Consider the following 23,793-nt stretch of genomic DNA (forward strand, 5'->3'; position numbering starts at 1 on the left):
AAGAGATTAATAAATTGAAGTATAATCCAAAGCGAGAGGGGCAATTACGTGAATAAAAACAATATTTTCTGTTGTAGGTAGATATGTATTTTTATTTATTTTTTGAAACTGGGTAGATATGTATTTAATTTGCCCTTGAAAGGAGGGAGAGGTAAGTTTGTCAGCAGTGAGAGGACTGCTACTATTTTTGTAACGTCTTGTTCCCCTCTGCTCTCCGGCTCTGAGCAAGTATAAGTTCACGAACTTTTTGATTCTTTCGCCATAAAAACACTAATTCTCCCTGTTTTTCTCCCCTCTCTTGTCTCTCACATGTACACACATTAATTAGCGGGGAGCATCACTTGCAATGGAGTTGCCATGTAGGACAATTAAGCTTCTCGTGTTCATTTCTCTGTTACAGGCAAGAGCTCTGCTGCTGACATTTCTATGCTGCTTCATTACGTTTTTTTTTTTTTTTTTTGAGTTTTTTGGTGAATTTTGCTTTTTTTTTTTTTGAAAAATGGCTTTGAATTGATCTAGTGACCTCTGTTTTTGCATCATCTCATTCTCATTTTGAATAATTTTCTTCACAACTGCTTCGTTTCCCCCCGAATTTTAGTTTGGTTGTTGAGCAAATGGAGGAAAGTAGGGGAAAAGTAAACTAGCGGCTCGGCTTTCTTGTTCCAAATTTTCTCAGTTCAAGCAGTCTACTATTTCCAGGCTTGATTATCCGACTTTTTACGAATTTAAATTCAATCTATATGACCGGAAATGAGAGAATTCAAGGCTGTGCTAATTTCAGGATTTTCCCGTTTCTCAGAAAAATTTACAGTAGAACCAAATAATGATGAGTGTATTTCTATCTAATTCTTTTTCTTTTTTTTTTTTTCGTTTTTAATTGACCAAAATCTCACTAAATACAAAGTTGTAGTTTTTTCAATTTTAGAATTACTCAAATATAAAAAAATTGTCTTTTCAAACTTAAAGAGGCAACTCTTTGGCTTTTCACATTCAGGAAATACTTTTCACAGTTTCACCAGTACCACAGCTGTAATTTTCATGGAGAAATTAACTGGCAAAGGGAAGTGAAAAATGGTGATCAATCCATTAATATAATTTTTTATTTTTTATTTTTTTTAAATTTGTAGTATTTTATTCTCAGGTAAGAAATGGAAATTTAATTACAATAATTTATTAGAAATATGATCCAATTTGTATGCATCTGTTATCTTACTGCAGCAGGCAAAATGAGTACTGGTGTTTTATGTTTTTATATTTCTATTAGTATTAGCTTGCGAATTCAAGAACTAATTGACTGAATTACTCTTTTTGTTGAATCTCATTAGTTGTTGAAATTTGTGTCACAGGCTCTATATATTGCATCATTGATCCATGCAGAAGTGTCTGATTCACGATTGCTTTTGACATCGAATGCCATATCTAGGTGAGACATCTTCGTTGTGATGTTTCGCTATGCAATAGCATAATGTTCAAGGTGTCTATTGCTTGACAGGCTTATGCGAAGACAGAAATAAGTTCTACCATTTTCTTGGTTTCAACTTTTTCTTGCCCTGATTTTAATTAGTATGTTCCTGAGGTTCATGTTAAAAATTCTTGGACTTGTAGCTAGACAAAATCTCCCATGTATATATGTTATAATTTTTTGGTCCCTGAGTCTTTTTATCTTATCTATTTAAGTTGAGGAATTAACACTTCTTTTCGATCTAATTTTTAGGGAAAGGCATTCTGAAGAATACTGTGCTATGTATGACATCTGCGGAGAACGTGAGGATGGAAAAGTACTGAACTGTCCTTATGGTTCCCCATCTGTCAAGGTATATGCTAGGAGGACTTTTAACTGCTATAGTATAAATTTTACTTTGATGCTCTCTGCAGCATGAATTTTCTTGTTCACTACATCTGCTGAAGCTCATCTACTACCAGTTTTCTATTATTACTGCCTTTTTTATTTATTTGTTTTATCCTTTTAAAAGTCCCTACAGATTTTGAACAACATTATTTGTTTCATTGTTTCATTTTTAGCTGTCATGATTAGGGCGGTTCTTTCACTTTGGATACTATAACTGAAAATTTTACAGAAGATGCTATATTCGTAAATACCTAAGTATTGCATGCTTCTTTGTTTCTCAGCCAGATGACTTGCTTTCACAAAAGATCCAAAGTTTGTGTCCGACAATCACTGGCAATGTTTGTTGTACAGAAGCACAGTTTGATACATTACGTTCACAAGTGCAGCAAGTAAGAACTCTCATGAAGTTTGGTATTTCTATATTTTTATTAAGGCCAAAGCTTTTGATTGTGGAGCTGAAGGCATTAACGCCTTCAAATCTAATTTTAGAGGAGTCAACTTTCTGGCTCCTTTATGGAGAATCATAGCATGATGTCCTCTGATTGCTGATTGCTTCTGTGGTAGTGTCTGAATTTCTGCATTGAGGGATTTTCAGCTGTCCATTATTCGAGCAGCTAGTCATGATGTCCATGTTGATGGGAAAATAAATTTTGCTACTTATTTCTTGATGTTCATTATAGTCTTAAGTTCATTTCTTTTTGGGATGACCAGCTTCCTGTTCTGCTTTAATTGTTGGTACAGAACCTTTTCCTTAAAACTCTGAAACTTTTGGCCAAAGGATGAGTAGAAAATGTTTGTAGTCCGTTTCATCTTGTATTGAAATTCTCACTTTTGTGCCTTTGTTAACTTGAAACTCCCTTGCACTTGTTCTCCTTTTTCTCATTCCATGTTGCTATTTAAGTTACCATGGACAGGGAGTTCAAATGTCTATTGTTTTCGTTTTAATCATTTATGAATTGAAGAAGAATCATGATTTTTTCTCATCTTAAATGTTACCAGCTACAATTCTTTATTTGCTTCTATGCTTTCTATACTCTCCCAATATTATCCTATATGCATATAAAACCAATTAAATATATATGTTTAAGCATTTATGTCTATCTTGCAGGCAATTCCTTTTCTTGTTGGCTGTCCAGCATGCTTAAGAAACTTTTTGAATTTGTTCTGTGAGCTTTCCTGTTCCCCGCATCAAAGTTTATTTATCAATGTGACTTCCATTTCCAAGGTGAGGAGTCCTTTCCAATCAATGTTCTCCTGCTGCTTTTAGTTGTGGTTTTTGTGCTTCTGTAATCAAAGCCAATGAAGTAATTTGTATTTATGATCAAGCAAAGAAAAAATATTTTTTATTCTTTCTAGGACAAATATCATTTTATACCCTTTAAAAGACAAGAATTGACTCTCACATTATCTGTTGGTTTGAATCATTTCATTATTATGTTATTTTCAGGGTTATATATCTTAGACTCGTTAGATCATAATTTGCGGGAGATGTATGTCTAATATGATCCTTCTATTTTGCATTTCTATTATATTTTTATATTCACAATTTGATTACTTGTTGAGTGAAAGCATGAATTTGCTACAGTCAATCACAGTCTTTGGATCATTGGTTTCATTTGAGTTGGTCATTGCATGGCTAATTTTGGGAGACAGACACATTACTATATACCTAAGAGTGTAAAGGTGTTCTATTCTCTTTTCAGGTTAAGAACAATTTGACCGTGGATGGAATTGATTTTTATATAACTGATGCTTTTGGTGAAGGGTTATATGACTCTTGCAAGGATGTAAAGTTTGGTACAATGAACACTCGAGCTCTAAACTTCATTGGTGCTGGTGCTCAGAATTTTAAAGGTAAAATTTACTTTAAAAGCCAATTTCTCCCTGCCCTTCTATTTCCCTAACCACCCCCCCCCCCCCACAACAAAAAAAGAAAAAAAAGAATAAACGCATGCACATCATGTCCTTTCTAGGGAAGTATGTGAAGTTGAGAACTATTAAGAATGAAGAATCTGATGCTTAGTCTATCACAAAGACCTTGATTCTTTGTACATCTTTCAGTCAACTGGTGCCAATTGCCAGTTGCTTTTGTGTTGGGCTGCTTATGCGTAATTGTCAGCATTTCTGCATAGTTGTTAGTGCTTATACCATGATTACTTATGGCAGAGTGGTTTGCATTTATCGGTAGGCGAGCACTCCCAAATATACCAGGCTCACCATATTCCATTCAATTTAAGTCAGCTGCTCCTGAGTCATCTGGAATGAAAACTATGAATGTATCTACATATTCATGTGATGATATTTCACTGGGCTGTTCTTGCGGTGATTGCCCTTCTGCTCCTGTTTGTGCTAATACAGCTTCTCCTCCACAGCATAAGAGATCTTCATGTTCAGTGAGAATTGGATCTCTTAAGGTAAGGAATCACACAGAAGATAACTCCTAGCTTTTTTGTAGGCGAGCAATTTGTTCATGTTGAATTCAAAGTGTTTAGCTAAGAATGGACATTCTTAACTTTTTTTTTGCCTTTAGGTATTAGTTTAAATTTTGCTAATTTAGTTTCACTGGTCAACTCTTGCAGGCCAAATGCATTGACTTTGCTTTGACAATTTTGTACATCGTGTTGGTTTCCATGTTTTTGGGATGGGGTCTTTTTCATCGAAAAAGAGAAAGGAAACAAACCTCTGTAATGAAACCAATGTCAAATATCATGGATGGAGGTGAGGAACATTCTGTTATTATGCGGAAGGATGAGAGTATTCCCATGCAGGTATTCTCAATTTCCTTCATGCTCTTGTTGAGTGAAATTCTATAGTTATTCCTTGATGTAGTCATTAAAGTGCTATAAATCAATTACATATTAATTTGAGCTTTATTCAAATTATGGTAATGTCTATGAAGTTGAAAATTTTGTAGGCCTGTTTTTCTGTTCTTTCATAGGCCAATCCCATTTTAAAACTGTCTTTCTTTGTATTTTGATTTATTATTTATTAGGTGCTTGAAGATTCTCCTCAAACTGGAAACAGGGTTCAGCTTTCAATTGTGCAAGAACATATGTCAAAGTTTTATAGGTCACTGCCTATCTCATTTATGCTTCTATCAGCCTTTCTTCTCGATAAACTTTCTTGTATAGGAAATAGAATGAGTATTGCAGAATGGTTTTTCATGTTGTGGTTACTTTTTGTTCAGGAGATATGGAACATGGGTTGCTAGACATCCTATACTTGTGTTGAGCGTGTCTGTGGCTGCAGTTCTTTTGCTTTGTTTAGGTCTAATCCATTTTAAGGTGGAGACAAGACCTGAGAAGGTATTTTTTTGGCACCTATCCTTTTTGATCATTGCACGCTAAAAATGCTTTGTGAGTGCTTATTGTCAACAATGCATAAATAGAATCTCTTTGTTTCTGGTCCTCTTCTTTTTTTTTTTTTTTTTTTTTTTTTTTTTTTTTTTTTGTGGTTGCCTTTGTTTTCTCAATTGTCGGGCTTCTGGCTTGTCATAACACTGATGAGATTCTTTTCCTTAAATAAGTGGTAACTGAAAGTCTCGACTAATTAACACAATCATCTATCATATTTGTTGTATGCCTGCAAACCTGCTTGAATTTTCTCTATGGACTTACATGTTCAGAAACATGCATGACAGAGAAGAATCAAGTAGAAATTAACTTCAAGGATAGTTGGGTTAGAAAGTCCTATTTGAAAAGTGGTGCTTGTACCTGTAAATTTGATAAGGCACGGTAGAAAAGGAAAATATGGAATCATTGTGCATAATTCAAATACAAAATATGAATTTGTAGCAAATTCCATGTTCTTCTGGGATGTACAATCTATAGTTTTTTAATGAGTTGAGAATCAAGGCTGACAATAGATAAGTAGTTATTTGTTTTGTTTAGCCATTAAATTATAGTATATGTTAAGTTGATAATATTATTCACAATTTCACCATTAATTTTTTTTTGCGTTCACAATCATTTATCATACTGTTATTGATACTTGATTTCCCCCCTTTTCATTTCTAATTCACGTATTGTTTCAGCTATGGGTAGGGCCTGGGAGTAAAGCTGCTGAAGAGAAAAGATTTTTTGACAGCCACCTAGCTCCTTTTTACAGAATCGAGCAGGTTCAGCATTACTTTTAGCTTTGTGTTTTATTTGCATTCCTTTTTCACCCTCTCACGTTTTATCATTATATTTTTATTTTCTGGTAGTCAAGCATAATCTTCTAGAAATTGAGTTTTAGAAAATTTTGAATCCTTCCTTTTACTGTACATGCAGATGTTACCAGGAAACAGCTTTTTCTTCTTTTTCTCCTCTATAACCAGTGAACTACATTATATATCTTCTTGTTATGCATTTATTTTTCATAATCAAATTGACCTATGGGGGAGAAAAAGATGACAATGGAATGATCCCTTTCATTGTCATCTGCACAACAAAATCTGTGCCACAAATTTACAGTTGTTATTTTACGTGCTAGTGTGCATGCACCCGTAAAATGCTATACTTTTGTGTCGATTACTTACCAGGTCAGAAAATTGTTTTCCATGTTTGGTTAAGTTTTGCAATTTTCCCTTTCCTTGTGGGTTTACTGCCAATGATTTTTTGAAGATTCCAATGCAGTACGTGCCTAATTCGATACTGGCTATCTATTTATCAGTGTCTTGTAATGGTTTAATTTTCTGGGTGGAATCATCCTTTTGAATTTAGATTCAGAAGTTTTATTATTTTTATGAAATTAAATTTGGAGTAGTTGTGAAGCATAATATATTGATAGAATAGTAGTTTCATTATGGTTTACTTAATGGAGAATAACTGATGCTGATGATTTTGTTCCCCTCTCAGCTAATTATAGCAACTACTCCCAGTGCTGAAGATGGCAAATTACCAAGTATTGTCACAGAGAACAATATTAAGTTGCTCTTTGAAATACAAAAGAAGGTATTCCTGTTTAATTTTGCCTCCGGAATGTATCATATTATTATGAAAATCACTTAAATCTTAATATAATGTTTCTCTTGTTTACGTCATTTTTTGCCCTTCTTTTATTGGTAAATTATGCTTCAAAATGTTTTAATTTGATAGTATCTAACTGTAACAGGTCGATGGAATTCGTGCAAATTACTCCGGATCTTTGATAGCTCTAACTGATATTTGTATGAAGCCACTAGACCAAGAGTGTGCTACTCAAAGTGTCCTGCAGGTTAATTTCTTGCTTGGTAGTCGTTGTTGATGCAACTTGGTGATAAATTGTAGAATGAACTTATGGCTTATTCTTTGTTCATTTCAAGTTTCTAATAGATTTTCTATTAAAGCCTTGAAGGCTTCCTGTTATGAGCAGCCTGTGCTTTATCCATATTTATACCTTCATTCATTTTTTTGGCTATGTTGACACACTGACTCTTCCTCAGTATGTACTGATTTTGCCATGTTCCATGTCTTCTGATCCTCTCTCTCTGAGGTTTCCAAGTTGTTTTGCTTATATCCTTGTTGATATATTTATCAATTAATATCTGAATCCACACCTGCTTTTAATTTGTTTTCTCAAGTATCTTTACCTGCTTTTAATTCGTTTTGTCAAGTATCTTTATTTAATTCAAACCATTACATTTTCATAGGTCTTTATGCCACTTAAATATACTTTTTTTTTTGTGACTAACATTCGTCTCTTTCTCTCTCTCGGCAAATAGTATTTCCAAATGGATCCTCAAAATTATGACAACAATGGGGGAGTTGAGCATGTGAATTATTGTTTGCAGGTATAATTTGATATATTCCATCTTCATTGTGTAAAATTCTGAAACAAATTTATCATTCATGAGCTAGCAAGCTTAACATTTCATTTACTTTTTTCTGCATATTGAAGTTTGATTTGGGTGCTTCCTTTGCCTAAAAATGAACAAGTAAATAAATAAAACTATGCAATTTGAGCAAATATGCATGTGTATTTTTTTTTATCCAACGTGACTGTTGGAGATATAAGTTTATATTGGATGGTTAGAGGAGAATTATGGTACACTAAATCTTACAAAATTCGAATCATTGGATTCTGATCCAAGTTCTTCTTTGACCCCCAAAAGGTAATTTGTTTCTCTTATAATATAATCAATATTCTGGTTGATGGTAAAAGAATTTAGCTTGCCTAATTAGTGTGGTATGCATTTCAACTGGATAATGGTTGATGTTAAAAGATGGGTAAATGTACTTTCCCTATGTTGACCTCTCTGAATTGAATAAAAGCAACTGATCTGTCATCTAATTTCAAATTTTAGAATTCTTCGAGTTTCTCTTTTATCTTTTGTTAATCTGTTGGTCAGAAGTTAAATAATCATATATAATTTTTTTTTGTTTTAACTCATGTCTTGTCCTTCCCTCAAACAATTCCCCAATTATTATATTTCCCTTTCAATTAGCATAATGATATTTTTTTTCACAAAGTGGTCAATTGAATTTACATTATGTGTTTTCAGCATTATACCTCTGCAGACGCTTGTATGAGTGCCTTCAAAGGTCCTCTTGATCCTAGCACCGCCTTGGGAGGTTTCTCAGGGAGCAATTATTCAGAGGTATTTCAATACTTTGCAAATAGCAAATTACAACTATCTCTGGTCCATGTGATAATCTTGTAATGATTCTTCTGAGACAGGCTACTGCATTTATAGTGACATATCCAGTAAACAACGTGATTGATAAAGAAGGGGATAAAACTGATAAGGCTGTTGCTTGGGAGAAGGCCTTTATTCAGTTAGTCAAGGTTTGCCTTTTCTCATCTCAGTGATTGTTTATATATATATATATATATATATATATATATATATATATTATGCAATTCTCTTAGTTCAAAGTCTCATGCAGTATTATATCTATTCTCTTCATAATGGTACCAGCTGTTGGGTATTGGTGACAGTAGACAAAATAATTTTATTGTAGATAAGACTTGCCTCATGTAGTACGAATTTAAACCCGTAACTGCTTATTGTTCTCTGAACTGTATCTCTAATACAAAGAAATCTGGTTTGGCTGGTCTATTATATGCAGCCTTCCATTGATATGTAAAAAATATATAAAAGAAAAATCATTCAGCTGCATTTCATAAAGAAGTTAAAGGTGACTTCAAAAAGGCAACTTATAGAGGGTGACTTTCTCAAGATTTAAGATTACAGTAGGCTATTCTTGCATGGGGTACATTGAATGAAACATGATTTTATTGTTCAAATTATTTGTTTTTTGATGTTAGATCACCAATCAGAGTCATGGTACATGAAAAGACTTGATGAATCAGAGAGGTGGGGGCATGGTGAAGTAGGTTCTTGTGTTCCTACTTTCCACTGTACTCTGTTATCTTTGTTTGTTTAAGGTTGGCAGAAAATCCATCACATGTAAAGAACACAGATAACTTGGATGACCCTACGAATAGATCACATTAAGGTTGGAAGTTAACCAAGTTCAATATTTTTGAAAAGGAAATGAATCAAAGTTGAGAGGAATTACAAGGAATCTGTTTTGAAATATAGCGAATGGATTACTTCCCGATGTTCCTGAGATGGAGATTGGATGTGACCGTAGTAATAAAATATATATATTTTTTTTTCTGTTATTTGCCTCAAGAGGTAAAGCTTATTTCCTGAATATAGGTAAATTTGATTGCTCATGCGGTAATAATTGTGTATCATCATTTAATTAATTAGTTTGATGATGATAAAGTTTAAGACTCATTGTTTCTTTGTTGGATCTGAATGTCTTGTATGCTGTGTAATAGGATGAACTGTTGCCAATGGTCCAATCAAAAAATCTGACGCTTTCTTTTTCATCGGAAAGCTCTATTGAGGAAGAACTAAAACGAGAAAGTACTGCAGACGCCATTACTATTGCGGTAGGGTTTTTTTTTTTTCAATTAAAAAAAATTTACGTTTTCATCGAAGTATGGGAAACATAGTATTAGTTGCTTAGTGTAAAGGTAAATCCTAGACCTGCAACGCAACAAAGGTTGAAGGTCCGAGATTGAGATTCACTGCATTATGCGTTGTTTGCAATAGTTTTATTGTTTTGTAAAACTGTCAGCTAAGTTCTCTCACTCAGAACTCTCTTTGGTGGGACTATAATTGGGCAGTGGCCTTTTTTTATTCAAGTTGTAGAAATACTCGCATTATTTTATAAGCTGGTGCAAATGATATTTCTAATGTCTTAGTTTTATTTGTTTGTCTTTTAGATTAATTTGGTTTGCTAATAATCCATATTTCCTTTTCTGCATATGTATTTAATTAACTTTTTGTTGTTTTTTTTTATCAGATAAGTTATCTTGTGATGTTTGCCTACATATCTCTTACTCTAGGTGATACACCTCGATTATCCTCTTTTTACCTTTCTTCCAAGGTATGTTCTAATTTATGGCTTTCAAACCTTCTTTCTTGACAGTTCACCTCCAACCTTCTTATCTGTTTCAAATCATTGTATCACACTGCCATGACAACCTAGTTACTACATAACATGTAGCACCTTTATGTTTTTAAATCTGATTGGTTATTTTCCAGGTATTGCTTGGTCTTTCTGGAGTTATGCTTGTCATGCTTTCTGTTCTTGGATCAGTTGGATTTTTCAGCGCCATTGGAGTAAAATCTACACTAATAATCATGGAAGTCATTCCTTTTCTTGTGTTAGCAGTAAGTTTCTTCCTGCCGCTTCCACATCTCCATAGGCTTAATTTGATTTGATCATACGGCAATCATGCCACTTGATGCATGATGTGTTCACCCATATTGTTTCTGTAAACTCATCATTGAGATTGACTTTTGTATGGGAAACTCCCATTTTGTACTGAATATTTTCCTCTTTATTGGCTGAGCAAATGATTTCTCACTTAATAGAGAGCAACACCTAGTCATCATCCTACCTTCTTTCTCTACTACAACATATGGCTGAGAGGCAGATAAGTGGGGTGAGATATAACACACACAACTGTAGCCCTGTTAGGCTAGGCTAACTTGTTAACTGTGATATTTTGCAGATTTATCGTGTAAAAACTTATAATAGCTGAATGTTCCTTTGTTTAGAAGTTGTATAGTACTTTAATCTGAATATTAGATGGTAAATTGAACAACTTTTCTATAGTATTCATTATTCACCAAAACATTTTTGGGAAATTTCCGTGGCTCCCGCATCTGAACATCTGTCATATCAGGTAGGAGTGGACAACATGTGTATATTGGTGCATGCTGTTAAACGGCAACCACTAGAGCTGCCACTAGAAGAACGGATAAGCAATGCACTTGTGGAAGTTGGACCATCTATAACACTCGCTAGTCTATCTGAGGTGCTAGCATTTGCAGTTGGGAGTTTTATTCCTATGCCAGCATGTCGTGTGTTTTCTATGTTTGCTGGTCAGATATTTTCATCCATTTTCCCTTGAGTGCTAATCAAAAGATTTCTATTTCATTTCATTGTTTGGAATTGTCACCATTTTATTGCATGCTCCCATTGCAGCACTGGCCGTTCTTCTGGACTTCGTTCTACAAGTTACTGCTTTTGTTGCTTTGATAGTTTTTGACTTTTTGCGTGCGGAAGACAAGAGAGTCGATTGTTTTCCATGTCTAAAAATTTCTTCGTCATATGCCGACTCTGATAAAGGTAATTGGGACTTCTCTACATCATATTTTCTTGATGCCTTACCTTTTCTTTACATCATTTGGTAACTTGCATATATTTTATCTGTTATTGTAAATTTTTAAATGTATTCTAAGTGAGATCATAAAACATTTAGGCATTGGTGGGAGAAGGCCTGGATTACTGGCTCGATATATGGAGGTAATCTACTTTTTTATGCATTTTTTTTATGGAAGTTGTGCCTTTGCTAGCCTGTTTCTATAGTCTCAGCCATATCATATGAGCTTATATATATTATCATTTGGATTTTTGGAACTCATAATTTAAGATACAAGAGAAGTTGTCTAATAATTCAAATGATAATGTAATTTTTTGCTCTACAATGTGCTTGTACAACTTCATTAAAGAATTTGTGTTTTTACTAGTTGACATTTTCTGATAGAGTTGAGCTGCTTTTTCTTTAATTCCTAGGGGGTCCACGCACCTGTGCTCAGTCTTTGGGGAGTTAAGATTGTTGTCATTTCCATCTTTATTGCTTTTGCATTGGCTAGCATTGTGAGTTGCCCGAGATTTTCTTCTTCGTCTTGCTAATTATGCAAGCTTTTGGGACCTATATGTTTCTCAAGTTAATTTATCATGTTTCTGAAACTCACAGGCCTTATCCACTAGGATTGAACCTGGTTTGGAACAGAAGATTGTTCTTCCTCGGGATTCATATCTTCAGGTTTAATTTCTCAAAGCTATTATGTGACATAGTGCTTGCATCCTCAATGATGTATTGTTGGTTTATTTAACATGCATTTCTGTTTTTCACAGGGATATTTTAATAATGTCTCAGAGTATCTTAGAATTGGTCCTCCACTTTACTTTGTTGTGAAGAATTATAATTATAGGTAATTCAATGCTTTTTCCTTGTTGATAATTTTTCTTTTAGCTCCAAATTTAATTTTGGTTGTTTCTTATTCCAATTAATAGTGGAGTTAATTCATTTTGTTGGCTAAACAAGTGCATAATTGTGAAAAATAATGAATCTTTAATTGTCATTTTGAGGGAAGATATCAATTGAACTTGATTTTGATGCTTTCATACTATAAGATATTCAAACTGATGGTACTGTACTCCTCAGCTCAGAATCAAGACATACGAATCAGCTGTGCTCCATCAGCCACTGTGATTCAGACTCTCTTTTAAATGAGGTAAACCTGTCTTCTTGTTCTTCACTGATTAGTATATTAGATGCCTTTGTCATTTGCATATTAGATGCCTCCTCATTTGGCTTTTTTTTTTTTTTTTTGGTTTGCAATTAGGGATGACATTCACTTTATATACAACGGTTTATCTAGTTACTATATCCATGACCCTGCATCTGCAATTCATATCTTTGTTTAGAACATAACAACTTGTAGTTGTGTAGACAGATTTTTATTTGTTTTATTTTGAGAATAATTTGTAAATCGATTGCCAGTATATATCCTGCTGAAACTAGAAGCAGAAGGATTTGTTTGAGGCACTCCATGAACTTGAATCATGGACTTTTAGAATCTTCTACTTAGAGTTTAACACTAAATTTTGTTACATAAACACAAATAATTTATTTTTGAGGCTAAGATCTCAACTTTGTGAAAAGTCTACAGCTGCTTCAGCAATTAATCAACATATCTTTGGATCATGTTACTTCTTACCTTGCTATGGTTGTGGTTTCTTTGACAAAAAATATTTTTGCTCCTGTAGATTGCAAGAGCATCTTTGACTCCCGAGTCCAGTTATATTGCTAAACCAGCTGCTTCATGGCTTGATGATTTTCTTGTATGGATATCTCCAGAAGCTTTTGGTTGTTGTCGTAAGTTCACAAATGGAAGTTATTGTCCCCCTGATGATCAGGTCATCATCTAATCATTCTTGAAGTTAATTTTTTAATCCTGATCTGGAAATTAAATACCGAAGCACTGCTGAAGCTATTGTTTTCCCGACATCAGAATCCTCATCAAGAAAATTGTAACTGAATATTTTGAATTAGATCTCAAATACTTGGAACTTTGTACACAATAATATTGCAATTTGTTCATCTTTCACTAGGTAAAATCATTTAATGGCTTTAGGAATATAACTAAATAATCCTTGACCAATTATGAGTCTTTGGTGGTGATGATCATATTTTCTTCATTTTCTGAACATCTAAATTTCACTACGCTTTTGTCCCTAAAAACGAAAATTTACTACCCTTTTGACATATGATTTTTTTCTGCTTGCAATCCTTACAACTGAATATGCTGAAGTTGATCTTCTTTTTCCCAGCCTCCTTGCTGTTCCTCTGATACAGGTTCTTGTGCTCTCAGTGGAGTTTGCAAAGATTGTACCACAGTAAGTTACTAAACAGTTAATGGGAAAATGTTAAAGTTTACCGGGGGAAAAAAAGAGGAAAAAAGCCTGATTACTTTCAAAAAAATTATGCCCTTGACTAAATTGTTGAGGCAGTAACATGTGTCTTTTAAATGAAAGAGGGTTCCTTTGGTAACGATTTTGGAATTTTTCAGTGTTTCCGTCACTCAGATTTGAATAATGATCGTCCATCTACAGTACAATTTAGGGATAAACTCCCATGGTTCCTTAATGCTCTGCCTTCTGCTGATTGTGCAAAAGGAGGCCATGGTGCTTACACTAGCAGTGTGGAATTGGGAGGTTAGTGAAACTGGATATTTATTCTCTCACTGGTTGTATAAAAATTTTTGTTTATTTTTAATTGCGGTCTTGCGACCCACTATTTGAATGTGATGTTAATTCTTGACATATTGTGTGATCAGGCTATGGTAACGGTGTTATCCAAGCATCATCCTTCCGCACCTATCACACGCCTCTGAACAGACAGGTAATATATTTTCTGATGGTAGAATGTGCATGATATATTTTCTTTTTCACGTTTGCTGTAGAGAGCCTTATTATGGTTGCGTTAATTTTAGATCGACTATGTTAATTCAATGAGGGCTGCTCGAGATTTCAGTTCAAGGATTTCTGACTCTTTAAAGGTAAGAATACTAGTGGACCACATAGTTTTTTTATGTTTTCCTAGTTAAAGCTTTATTGAAAAAGCCGATACTTGTTTCTTCTTTCATATGATAATATAGGTTCTTATCAAATCACTGACAGCAAGTAAAAATGGTTGAACCTCCTTTTCTGCCACCACATAAAAATATTTTTACTGGCTTATAAATAGTCATTAGCATTTTGGAAACACTGGTTTGACTGTTTGCTTTGTGCCATTGTTTAGACTGTCCCTTGCATAACATTTTGTTATCTGGTGCAGATGGAAGTGTTCCCATACTCGGTTTTTTATATGTTCTTTGAACAATACCTTGACATATGGAGGACAGCATTGATCAACCTGGCTATTGCAATTGGTTAGTAACTTCAAGAAGTCTGGCACTCATTGTTGCGGAAGAGGAAACTGAGATTTTTTTTATAATTCCTGCTATATATGGAAGCATATGTTTTGGTTATTTTTTTTATAATTCCTGCTATATATGGAAGCATATGTTTTGGTTTTTGAGTAGTTCAAAGGGTGCACATAGGGATTTTTGCGTGTTCATGCACATTTTTGGCATTTTTGAATCCAAAAGAGAAGTGACTTGTTGAATTATGTGGTAACATGACTACAGCATTTGTTGTTAATGGGTAGGATACACCAACCTGTAGTTATTTCCCCTTCTATAATTTACTGATTGGATTTTTCTGGTGATGTACCAGGCGCAGTATTTATTGTTTGTTTAGTTATTACATGCAGGTCAGTATTCGGTTTTCCCCTTGTGCACTTTTTCTCTAGTTTGGTGTTAAGTTCTCTTTCTGGATAAAAAACTAGTATTTATCTGTTTCTTTGTTTGTCTAATGTAGTTTATGGAGTTCAGCAATCATTTTGCTTGTTTTGGCAATGGTTGTCGTGGATCTCATGGTAGGCTGTTGCTTGATAATAACTAGAATTTTGGTTATGTTTTTATTATTTATTTGTTCTGTCTATTTACCTGGAACTTCTGCTTTGAAGACGAAACTTGTTACATTATGAAATTCTGCAGGGTGTGATGGCCATTCTGGATATTCAACTGAATGCAGTGTCTGTTGTTAACCTTGTCATGTCAGTTGGCATTGCTGTTGAGTTCTGTGTACATATAACACATGCTTTCACGGTAAGTATATTCGGTTATTTTGTCGTAGTCCACCTTTTATGAGTTTGTGCCTGTGACATCTTGATGAAAATCCATGCCAAATACATTTTTCCCTAACTGGTATTCATTATCTATTTTGTAAGTTAAAAAGTGGATGGGATCTGCATTCCAATAGTAAGCTGTAAATTAGAGTTGTAGAGGGTCCTCACAACTCAAGAAATTTATAGTCCATAAAAACTAAAATTTTCTTCTTCTGACTATAGGAACTAAATATATGCTGGTCTGAAGTTTGATTTGGCAACTCTTATATAGGTAAGCACTGGAGATAGAGAAGAAAGAATGAAAGAGGCTCTAGGCACAATGGGGGCTTCAGTCTTCAGGTTCTTTTGTCTTTTGTTTGAAGAGATAAAATGTAATCACCTTGTCTACTTATCTTATTGACTAATGTTTTGTTCGTGCTGTAATTTTGTAGCGGTATCACACTAACAAAGCTAGTCGGCGTGCTCGTTCTTTGTTTCTCAAGGACGGAAGTTTTTGTGGTCTCTGTTCCTACACTTAGTTATGAATCACACGTGCCAAGCTGGAATTCTTTATTATGTCTAATATCTTTGCTTCTCATGTTGTGCAGATATATTACTTCCAAATGTACTTGGCGTTGGTCCTTCTTGGTTTCTTGCATGGGCTAGTATTTCTGCCAGTAAGTTTCTTAACCTTCCTTGATCAGAGTTCTCCTTCCCTAGATGTGCGCCTCCACGAACAAGGATTGGCAAGGTAAAAGTCATGTCTAATACTCCATGGCTCAACAATTCGCAGGTAGTTTTGAGCATTTTTGGTCCACCTTCAAGGTGTAAACTTGTCGAGAAGCCAGAAGATCGGCCATCAGTTTCATTGCAGCCATGAGAAGCAAGCCACAGTTGCTGCAGTATACCTCTTTTTGTAGTTTCTTTTTTGTTAATTTTTTTTTTTTTTTTAAAAAAAAGAACGAAAAGTCTTCCTCAAGGGTGCTAAAGTTACGTGTACATTAGGGGCAGAAAAATATTCAAATCGTTTCCGACATATGTATACAGAGGAGAAAAAAAAAAAACATATTTGTGAATATTTTCTTTCTTCCAATCAATGTGAAGTATTATTATGCGCTATAGCAAAGCTGTCATGCAGCAGCTATATCATTTTCTATAGTAATTAATAAATTCTCATGTGTGAATCCTAACTCCGAATGTTTTCATAATCGTTATACTTTATGTTATTTGTTTTTGTTTTTGTCATTACGATTTGATTTGGTCTAACATACGCTGTCATCTGATGTAAGCGTTTTTGATAAGCATTGGATTTCATCTTTATCTAATCACCAGGACTATCTTAATGTTCTTTGTCCTATATATTATTCCAAGAATTGAATTTCTCTCTTCACTTTTACGTTTTAAGCTGATGTTAGGTGGCCGCCAATGCAAAATGCATAAGATATGAAACCAAGTGAACCTGCTCTGTTTGTGTCTGTAGCCAGGTCATGTATCCAAAGCAGGGAGCAGAACCCGCATTTTGAAAACAAAAAATGAGCAAAAAGGAAAAAAAGACCTATCAAGAGGCAACATTCATGATAAAAAATTTTACCTCCATTTAAGTTCTGTGAGTACATTTTACAGTTTGACAAGTAACAATAGGTTTATTGCCCTCTTCCCCCAGTTCATAAATATACAGACAGAAGAACTACCTGCATAACAAGCAAGTTCGTATAACTTCCTTACAGCTTTTCTACCCCACAGATCACGATAGTGAGCTCGTAGTCCCCATTTGCAACCAATTAACATCATCTCCGCCTTTTGAAACTTCATCTTCTACACCAATCTATCAACATTACTGTTGAGACTGTATGCTTGCGGCTAAACATACCAATGTTCATACCATTGACTCTGGAAGTGCAACCTCACCAAACATCTCAAAAGCATATTTACAAATATCATCATAGGCCTCAGCTTCTCGAAAACCCGTCCATAAGATGAGAAATTTGGAGTGAAAGTTTAATTGTGCTGTTCTCAGATGATTGGCAAACGTCAATGCACTCCTCTAAATCATCATCACATGTTAATAAGACCCACTCATTGTCATCATCCAAATACTTCAGGTCATATCTATTTATGTCATCTATAAAAAACCGCCTTGCAATTTCTTGTAATAAATCTTTACGTTTCCAATTGTATGGCATGCGAAACCGGATTTTCTCATTTCCATATGTCACTTTGATTCTCTGAGCATCACCCTCGTGAGATATTCGACTGCTACTTTTAGGTAATGGCGGAAGGTTCCCCGAATTAGGTTGTTCTCTGAGAGGTATGTGGCTTTGAGATCTTGGCAGCATGTTTTGCTCTTCTTGACTTGAAGCATGAAGCTCTGCATCACTTCTGACCCTCTTTAACACACCATTGCTTGAGTTTTCCCCAGGAATATGATCTTCACTAGTGGGAATGCTAAATACAGAAGGATTTTGCTGTAACCCACTGGAACAGCTATGGCTTGAACTGGAACTCTGACTGCATGAGGAGGAAGGTGATTTTGGTGCAGCCACTTGGGAGCTAAAAGTACCTCCGTCAGTCTGTATGCTTGATTGCTCTAGATGATCACTCTGCTTGGATGCTGAAAAAGGGCTGCTTGATAATTTCTGAGAGGCCAGCTCGGGGAAATTTGTATAAAAGGAACCAATCTGGAGAGCACCAGAGGCACCTTGGACTGAGTCGATCACAAGTTGGAGCTTCTGCAAGGAGTGACCGACCTTCTTGATTTTCCGAGAAGGCCATCGTTTTATTCCATGTTGCCTGCATATCCTTTTCAAGGTCGTGGGGCAAACTGAAATTTAAGGGCAAAAATAGCAAAGATGTTAAAACATGCACGACGGAAATTGAAGTAGCATAATTCATAGATTGAACAGCATCAGAAAAACGTTATGCAGTTTATAATCCCATGAAAGGAATGAAGAATTCCATGAAGTACTGCACAGCTTACAATAGTGTTGTATGAGAGGTATATAAGGTAACAAAGAATTTTGCTGAACTACAGTTCTTAGCCAACAATATTTATAGAGAGAATAGAGTTGTTTCCCTCCCACCCCACACCCCTCCAAAGTTCAAGCAATCAGTAAACTAGAACTAAACTCAACAAAGAATTATGCTCACCACCAATACTCTTCGCAGCATCTTTTAAGCTTCCAGCAAAGTATTGCCGAAGAACTTGCAAGGTGATTGCTTTCTCTGCCTTGGAGCGTTTTCTCTCTGCTGTTTTACCCATACAGACACTTGAAAGGCTACCTTCAGCAACTTCAGAATCTACGCCACATTCAATACTCCTCTTTAGGTTATAATCTTCTCGACTGATCCTGTACTCCATTGATTTTTCATCAATTGGTACCTTTTGATTCTCTTTCTCATATGATAAAACAACACTTCCACTTTGTTGGATCCCTGTGAGAGAGGCAGTCAAGGATGAATTATCCCCAGCATAACTTTCAGAATAATGCATCACCCTTAACATATCTTCTCTCCTAGGTCTACCATATGAAGGCAATACCACTTCACTAACTGGTCCAGTTTCTGCCTCTAGTTCTCTGTCTGTTACTACTCGTAAGGACTGACACACCTGTTGTATAATCGTGGACAATGACGTAAGCATATCTTTCTGTTTTTCAGGATCTGTGCAATCCACAGGCAGAAAGAACTCCAGCGCAAAGTCAGCTTTACCAGTGTGCACACTTCGTAGGCGAATAGCAACGGCAGCATGCAATCCAAACATCCTTGCATGGTGAGAAAGAGGATACTCAGTTTTGCGATATGAAGTTATGTCACTAGAGAAACAAGGTTGGTTAGTCAAAAATGCTTCCCCAGCAACTCCTTGACCTTTTAACAAGTGATGCTCGGAGCAAGCCTCATGAAAAGCCTGCATGCCAGTTTCACGCACATAGCAAGCATGATCCACAGTGGAAACACAGCGATAATAGTTTTCATCAGAATGTCGGCAACCCCGCTTTCCTTGTTGGATGCATGGGACCCAAATTTGACCTAAAGGTAATTTATGCGTCTCACAAGCAGATCTCAGAACCTCATGAATCTCAGATAATGCAGCTTCGTAGGACATATCACATACCTGAAGGAAAAAAAAAAAAAATCATCTATGACAATAAAAAATATATATTAACAACATTAATTTGATTTTGCTACTTTTTTCTTCAATTACCTTGACATTCTGCCCAATTGGAACTTCAGAACTCTGAAGGTCAACTGCCTGCAAGTGAAAATGTTTTTTCCAATCAAAAAGAATTCACATTTAAATAAATTATCATAATACACTTATGTTTGACCTATGCCCAACTTGATCTAGAAAAGAATCTTTAGTCTATCTAAAATGAAATCTACATCCATCCAACAACAACTAAAATAAAAACAAAACAAAAATCATTGCAGAAGTGCCTTCATAATTTGAATCAAAAAATAAATTTCAAATAGAACTCCGAAAGGAGATACAAAGATATTAAATAAGAATAACTCAAAAAAAAAAAAAAAAAAAAGATAACTAAAGCAAATTCACTAAGAGGCACTGAAGGACTGAAACCCAAATACAATTACAAAAGGGATCATTTATAAGACAAGGATCTAGAAAATGTAAAGCAGCATGCACATCAAGTGTCATTCACCATACCAAAAGTGAATAGTTATAAACGAACTACGTATGATAGCATATGAGGGCTTCTCTGTCCCTCACAAATAAAAATACTACATGACAACTGAAACCTGAAAGTTTTCATATATCAAGCAACCTTGATCAGAAGTTAACAACACCCTTACAATGGAAAATTTTCACGAAACATAGCAAACAGAGAATTAGTAGGTACAGACCCTCAGTTTCTAGATCAGGATACAAGATCAACCTTCCTCACACATTTTGTTCTGTTCTTTCTCAGAAGTGGGATTAGGGTGGTTGAAAGAGGCTAGAGAGACACCTCCATTTTATAGACATGAATTTTATAAAAAAAAAAAAAGAAAAAAACTCCTAACCCCTACGTGCAACACGCATACACCTTGAAGAGCACCATTCTACATCTCTGGCACTCAAAGGCGAAGCATCAAGACCATAGAAGAGGAGTATCAGTTGATGCCTTTTATAGTATTCAGTTTCTTTGGACCTCAATATGTGCTTAAATGCAAGGGTACATGCGTTGTAGAAGCTAACTTACCTATTTTCTGGTGTGAGTCAACCAAATGAAAAGGCTAGACAAGTAGGCAACAAAGACATCATATATGACAGCTTGGTGGTGACTGATACTAATTAACTTGCATCAATAAGTTCAGCTTCATATTGGTATTAGTTTGTCAGTCTGCTAAAAATGTCTTTTTTCAATTCTGTAACACCTTCAGACGTAACAATGGATGAAGAGAGAAGCATTCTGAGAATGAGAATATAATACGAACCTCAAGTGCCTTGCAAACAGTTTCAAGCTCAGGACGATACTTGATCTTTTGTGCGGTAGTTACCACCTCAATAACGCCCAAGCAAGTCCTGGTACCTTGTTCAAAAACAGGAAGAGCAAGAGTTCCACATACATCATATAGTTGGGCATGACCTACACGTGGGTATTCATCGCTTCTGAAGAATCGAACATCTGGAGTCCACTCAGGAACCTTACCCAAGAAAACCCGACCAGGTAACCCCATCATGTCCTTGGAATCTTTCTCAGTTGAAAATTGATAGTTAACAGAAATGTCCCTGTAATTTGCAAGCCTCTGACAGTTTGGAACAAGTGCAAAATGTTGGTCTTGAGTTGTTAGAACACGTCTACCTCCTTCATTTACAGGGACCCATATCTGTATAAGCACATCTTTATCCTTTGAGAAATCATTAATATATCCAAGTGCTCTAATTAATCTATCCCTCACAGGAGTTTTTGCTTTTGGTCCAATCCACCACCTTCTACTTACTTCAGAACCTTCATCTGCATCATTTCCCCATCTGGCCACGCTACTCATGTCCTGGCCAATAGTCTGAGTAATGACCGGACTGCTGCTTTGGGATTCATTCAAGGGAGAATTCCTGGGCAGCATTGACATTCGTTCATCCTGTTGATTGCTTTTCTGAGATGGCCTAGAGACCAAATCACCATCATTGTTCTCTGAAGTTGGCCACAGAAATGAAGAATCAATCAAGGGAGCACAATTGTGGGGGCTAGGATTAAAGAACTCGGATCCGTCTATTGTTTCCAACCAGCATCCGTCTAACAACAATTCATCCATGTCGTCAAAATCCATTGCAGAATCAGCATGAGCAGCCAACATAGTACCCGGTGATAAAATACTGTCTTCCATGAAAACCTATCCTAAAAATCCCACTTACAAAAAATCTATTCTGCTCTATGGTAATAAGCTCAATTATCATTCCACCTTAAGTTTCAAAACAATTAACAAAAACCTCTAGAAAGAATTCAGATCTTCAGTCTTTAAATCTGATCTGTCCAAATCATAGAAACATCCTTAATACAATCCACAAGAACATCAAAATAAGATTAAACAATAAATTCCACAAAGAATTGCAAGTAGGGCAAGAAAATAAAAAGACTAATGAGTGAAGATTAATGAAGATTATATTTCTCTTTTCCTTTTTGCAAATCCCGAAGTAGACAAGTTAACAAAATTCAACAAAGATCTCCAGCAATAACTGAAGTAAATCAAAGAATAAAAACCCAATTTGAAAACCAGCATATCCATTAAAGTAGCATATTATTCATTGTAAGACTGGAGAAAGTGAACAAAAGCAGAGTAGACTAAAAAAACCACTTTCCACATATTCTTTCAAGGCGGAAAGATGAAACTTTTTCCCACTTTTGATTCTAAGATTCCAATTTTACCCAAAAAAAAAAAAAAAAAATCCTCTAATCCCATTTTCACTAACACATAATATTTTCATTGAGGCAATGAATAGTGATTCATATTCTCAAACTAATCCCATTCGGAACCCAGGATAACCAAAAAAAAAAAAAAGTTAAGAGCAGAAATAACGGAATGAGTATAACTTACTGTTGAAAGATTCTTGAAGATACCCTCTCCGTTATCATCTTATTTTTTCGGTTAAGCAAAACAACAAACCCAAAACCACAGCCTGGTTGTCCGTAGAGAAGGAATATGAAAAATGAACAAAATAGCAATCACATAAAATAAAAGGCAGGCCTTTTAAAAAACTGCCTCGAGACGAGAGATCAACTCCACAAGAAGAAAGAAAAAAATTTCTCTCCCACCATAGTAATTATCTGACCCTCTCGTTTTAGAGTTTTGACTGTATATGATTCCAAATCATTTTGTGCAAGGGAAGATTCTGCTTCCAAGCTAATTGACCCCACAAAACCAGCTCACCTATCTTTTTTGTGGGTCTTGAAATTCTCGCCGTTCAAGTCAACTTGCCAAGCCCAACTCACGCAATAACCTGATACAGAGAGAACCAATAACTGGTCCAATTGCTGATGCCATTTGTGATCTTGAAGCTTTTACTTGGTACCAAATGGAGAATATAAAAATATAAAAAAAATACAAGTGGAATCTGATTTCTTTTTCGTAGTGGGTTAAAAATGGTGGTGGTCGCGTGTGTGCCTGCCGCTTTTGCTTCTTTTCTTGCAACTTAACAAGCTCAAGGTCCTTCTCCTCGTCTTCACTTCCAAGCATTTTCCAATAAAGTATACTAAAATATATCTGATCGTTAAAAAACAAACAGAAAATCTCCTTAGTAATGGCGGTAATATCCATTTCTCCCATAAATTGGGGTTTATCCGAAAGTAAAATTTTATTTTGTTCCATTAATTTAAATGAGAAAAAGTAAAAATTTATAAAAACAAAAATAAAATTATGATTTTTTTAAATTTTGTGATGTTTGATTCTTTCTCCTGTCCTTATCTCATTTATTCGTTCTTATTAACTATTATACAAAATGCAGTTCAAAAAAAAAAAATCTTATACATAGTTTTTTCATTTCATAATTTAAAATAATATTATTCAAAAAAAAAAAATACTAACTTTCTAAATTATTTTTGTTTTGGTATTTGAACAGAAAAAAAACATTATAATTGTTTATAGTTAACTCTAAATTAAATTACTGAATAAAACAAATTACTATATTAAATTACAACCTAAGCATTAGTTTGAAAATCGTATTAGCATAATTAATTGTCAAA

The 23,793-nt window shown here is 35.0% G+C and overlaps 2 protein-coding genes across 3 annotated transcripts; one reads left to right on the top strand and one right to left on the bottom strand.

Annotated features, from left to right (window-relative positions):
• On the top strand, window positions 1-16,806 carry LOC105635224 (uncharacterized). 2 transcript variants are annotated; one of them, XM_089726408.1, is made up of 39 exons: window positions 22-400; window positions 1,347-1,423; window positions 1,715-1,814; window positions 2,131-2,238; window positions 2,958-3,074; window positions 3,553-3,703; window positions 4,016-4,263; window positions 4,429-4,617; window positions 4,842-4,918; window positions 5,037-5,154; window positions 5,883-5,966; window positions 6,688-6,783; window positions 6,944-7,045; window positions 7,533-7,601; window positions 8,313-8,408; window positions 8,489-8,596; window positions 9,602-9,715; window positions 10,132-10,215; window positions 10,374-10,502; window positions 11,021-11,219; window positions 11,323-11,466; window positions 11,600-11,643; window positions 11,914-11,997; window positions 12,098-12,166; window positions 12,259-12,335; window positions 12,569-12,638; window positions 13,174-13,323; window positions 13,738-13,803; window positions 13,977-14,121; window positions 14,244-14,308; window positions 14,400-14,465; window positions 14,744-14,837; window positions 15,184-15,220; window positions 15,328-15,385; window positions 15,507-15,617; window positions 15,909-15,976; window positions 16,069-16,135; window positions 16,225-16,293; window positions 16,410-16,806. In XM_089726408.1, the coding sequence occupies exons 1-39, from the start codon at window positions 347-349 to the stop codon at window positions 16,494-16,496; spliced, it is 3,891 nt and encodes a 1,296-aa protein (XP_089582534.1). In that variant the 5' UTR covers window positions 22-346; the 3' UTR covers window positions 16,497-16,806. The 2 variants fall into 2 exon arrangements, 1 of the variants encoding a protein (XP_089582534.1); XR_016322700.1 differs by lacking the exons at window positions 15,184-15,220; window positions 15,328-15,385; window positions 15,507-15,617; ... (2 more) ...; window positions 16,225-16,293; window positions 16,410-16,806 and having other exon boundaries at window positions 1-400; window positions 14,020-14,121; window positions 14,744-14,817.
• A 381-nt stretch (window positions 16,807-17,187) lies between these two features.
• On the bottom strand, window positions 17,188-23,284 carry LOC105635225 (Plant regulator RWP-RK family protein). Its single transcript, XM_012218256.4, has 5 exons — window positions 22,649-23,284; window positions 21,050-22,082; window positions 19,818-19,865; window positions 18,764-19,727; window positions 17,188-18,437 (listed from the first exon to the last, which is right to left on the bottom strand). The coding sequence occupies exons 2-5, from the start codon at window positions 21,938-21,940 to the stop codon at window positions 17,566-17,568; spliced, it is 2,775 nt and encodes a 924-aa protein (XP_012073646.1). The 5' UTR covers window positions 21,941-22,082; window positions 22,649-23,284; the 3' UTR covers window positions 17,188-17,565.
• Between the last annotated feature and the right edge of the window lie 509 nt (window positions 23,285-23,793).

The sequence above is a fragment of the Jatropha curcas genome, chromosome 9 (assembly GCF_041381405.1).
Source record: "Jatropha curcas cultivar XTBG-Jc1 chromosome 9, XTBG_Jcur_1.0, whole genome shotgun sequence".
NCBI lineage: Eukaryota > Viridiplantae > Streptophyta > Magnoliopsida > Malpighiales > Euphorbiaceae > Jatropha > Jatropha curcas.

Coding starts and splice junctions, on each gene's coding strand:
- LOC105635224 (XM_089726408.1), top strand. CDS start 347: ATGGAGTTGCCATGTAGGACAATTAAGCTTCTCGTGTTCATTTCTCTG. Junction 3,075..3,552: donor ATGTGACTTCCATTTCCAAG/GTGAGGAGTCCT, acceptor TTCTCTTTTCAG/GTTAAGAACAATTTGACCGT. Junction 14,466..14,743: donor GGATTTCTGACTCTTTAAAG/GTAAGAATACTA, acceptor TATCTGGTGCAG/ATGGAAGTGTTCCCATACTC.
- LOC105635225 (XM_012218256.4), bottom strand. CDS start 21,940: ATGGAAGACAGTATTTTATCACCGGGTACTATGTTGGCTGCTCATGCT. Junction 19,728..19,817: donor CAATTGGGCAGAATGTCAAG/GTAATTGAAGAA, acceptor TTTTTCCTTCAG/GTATGTGATATGTCCTACGA. Junction 18,438..18,763: donor TGCTGCGAAGAGTATTGGTG/GTGAGCATAATT, acceptor CTTAAATTTCAG/TTTGCCCCACGACCTTGAAA.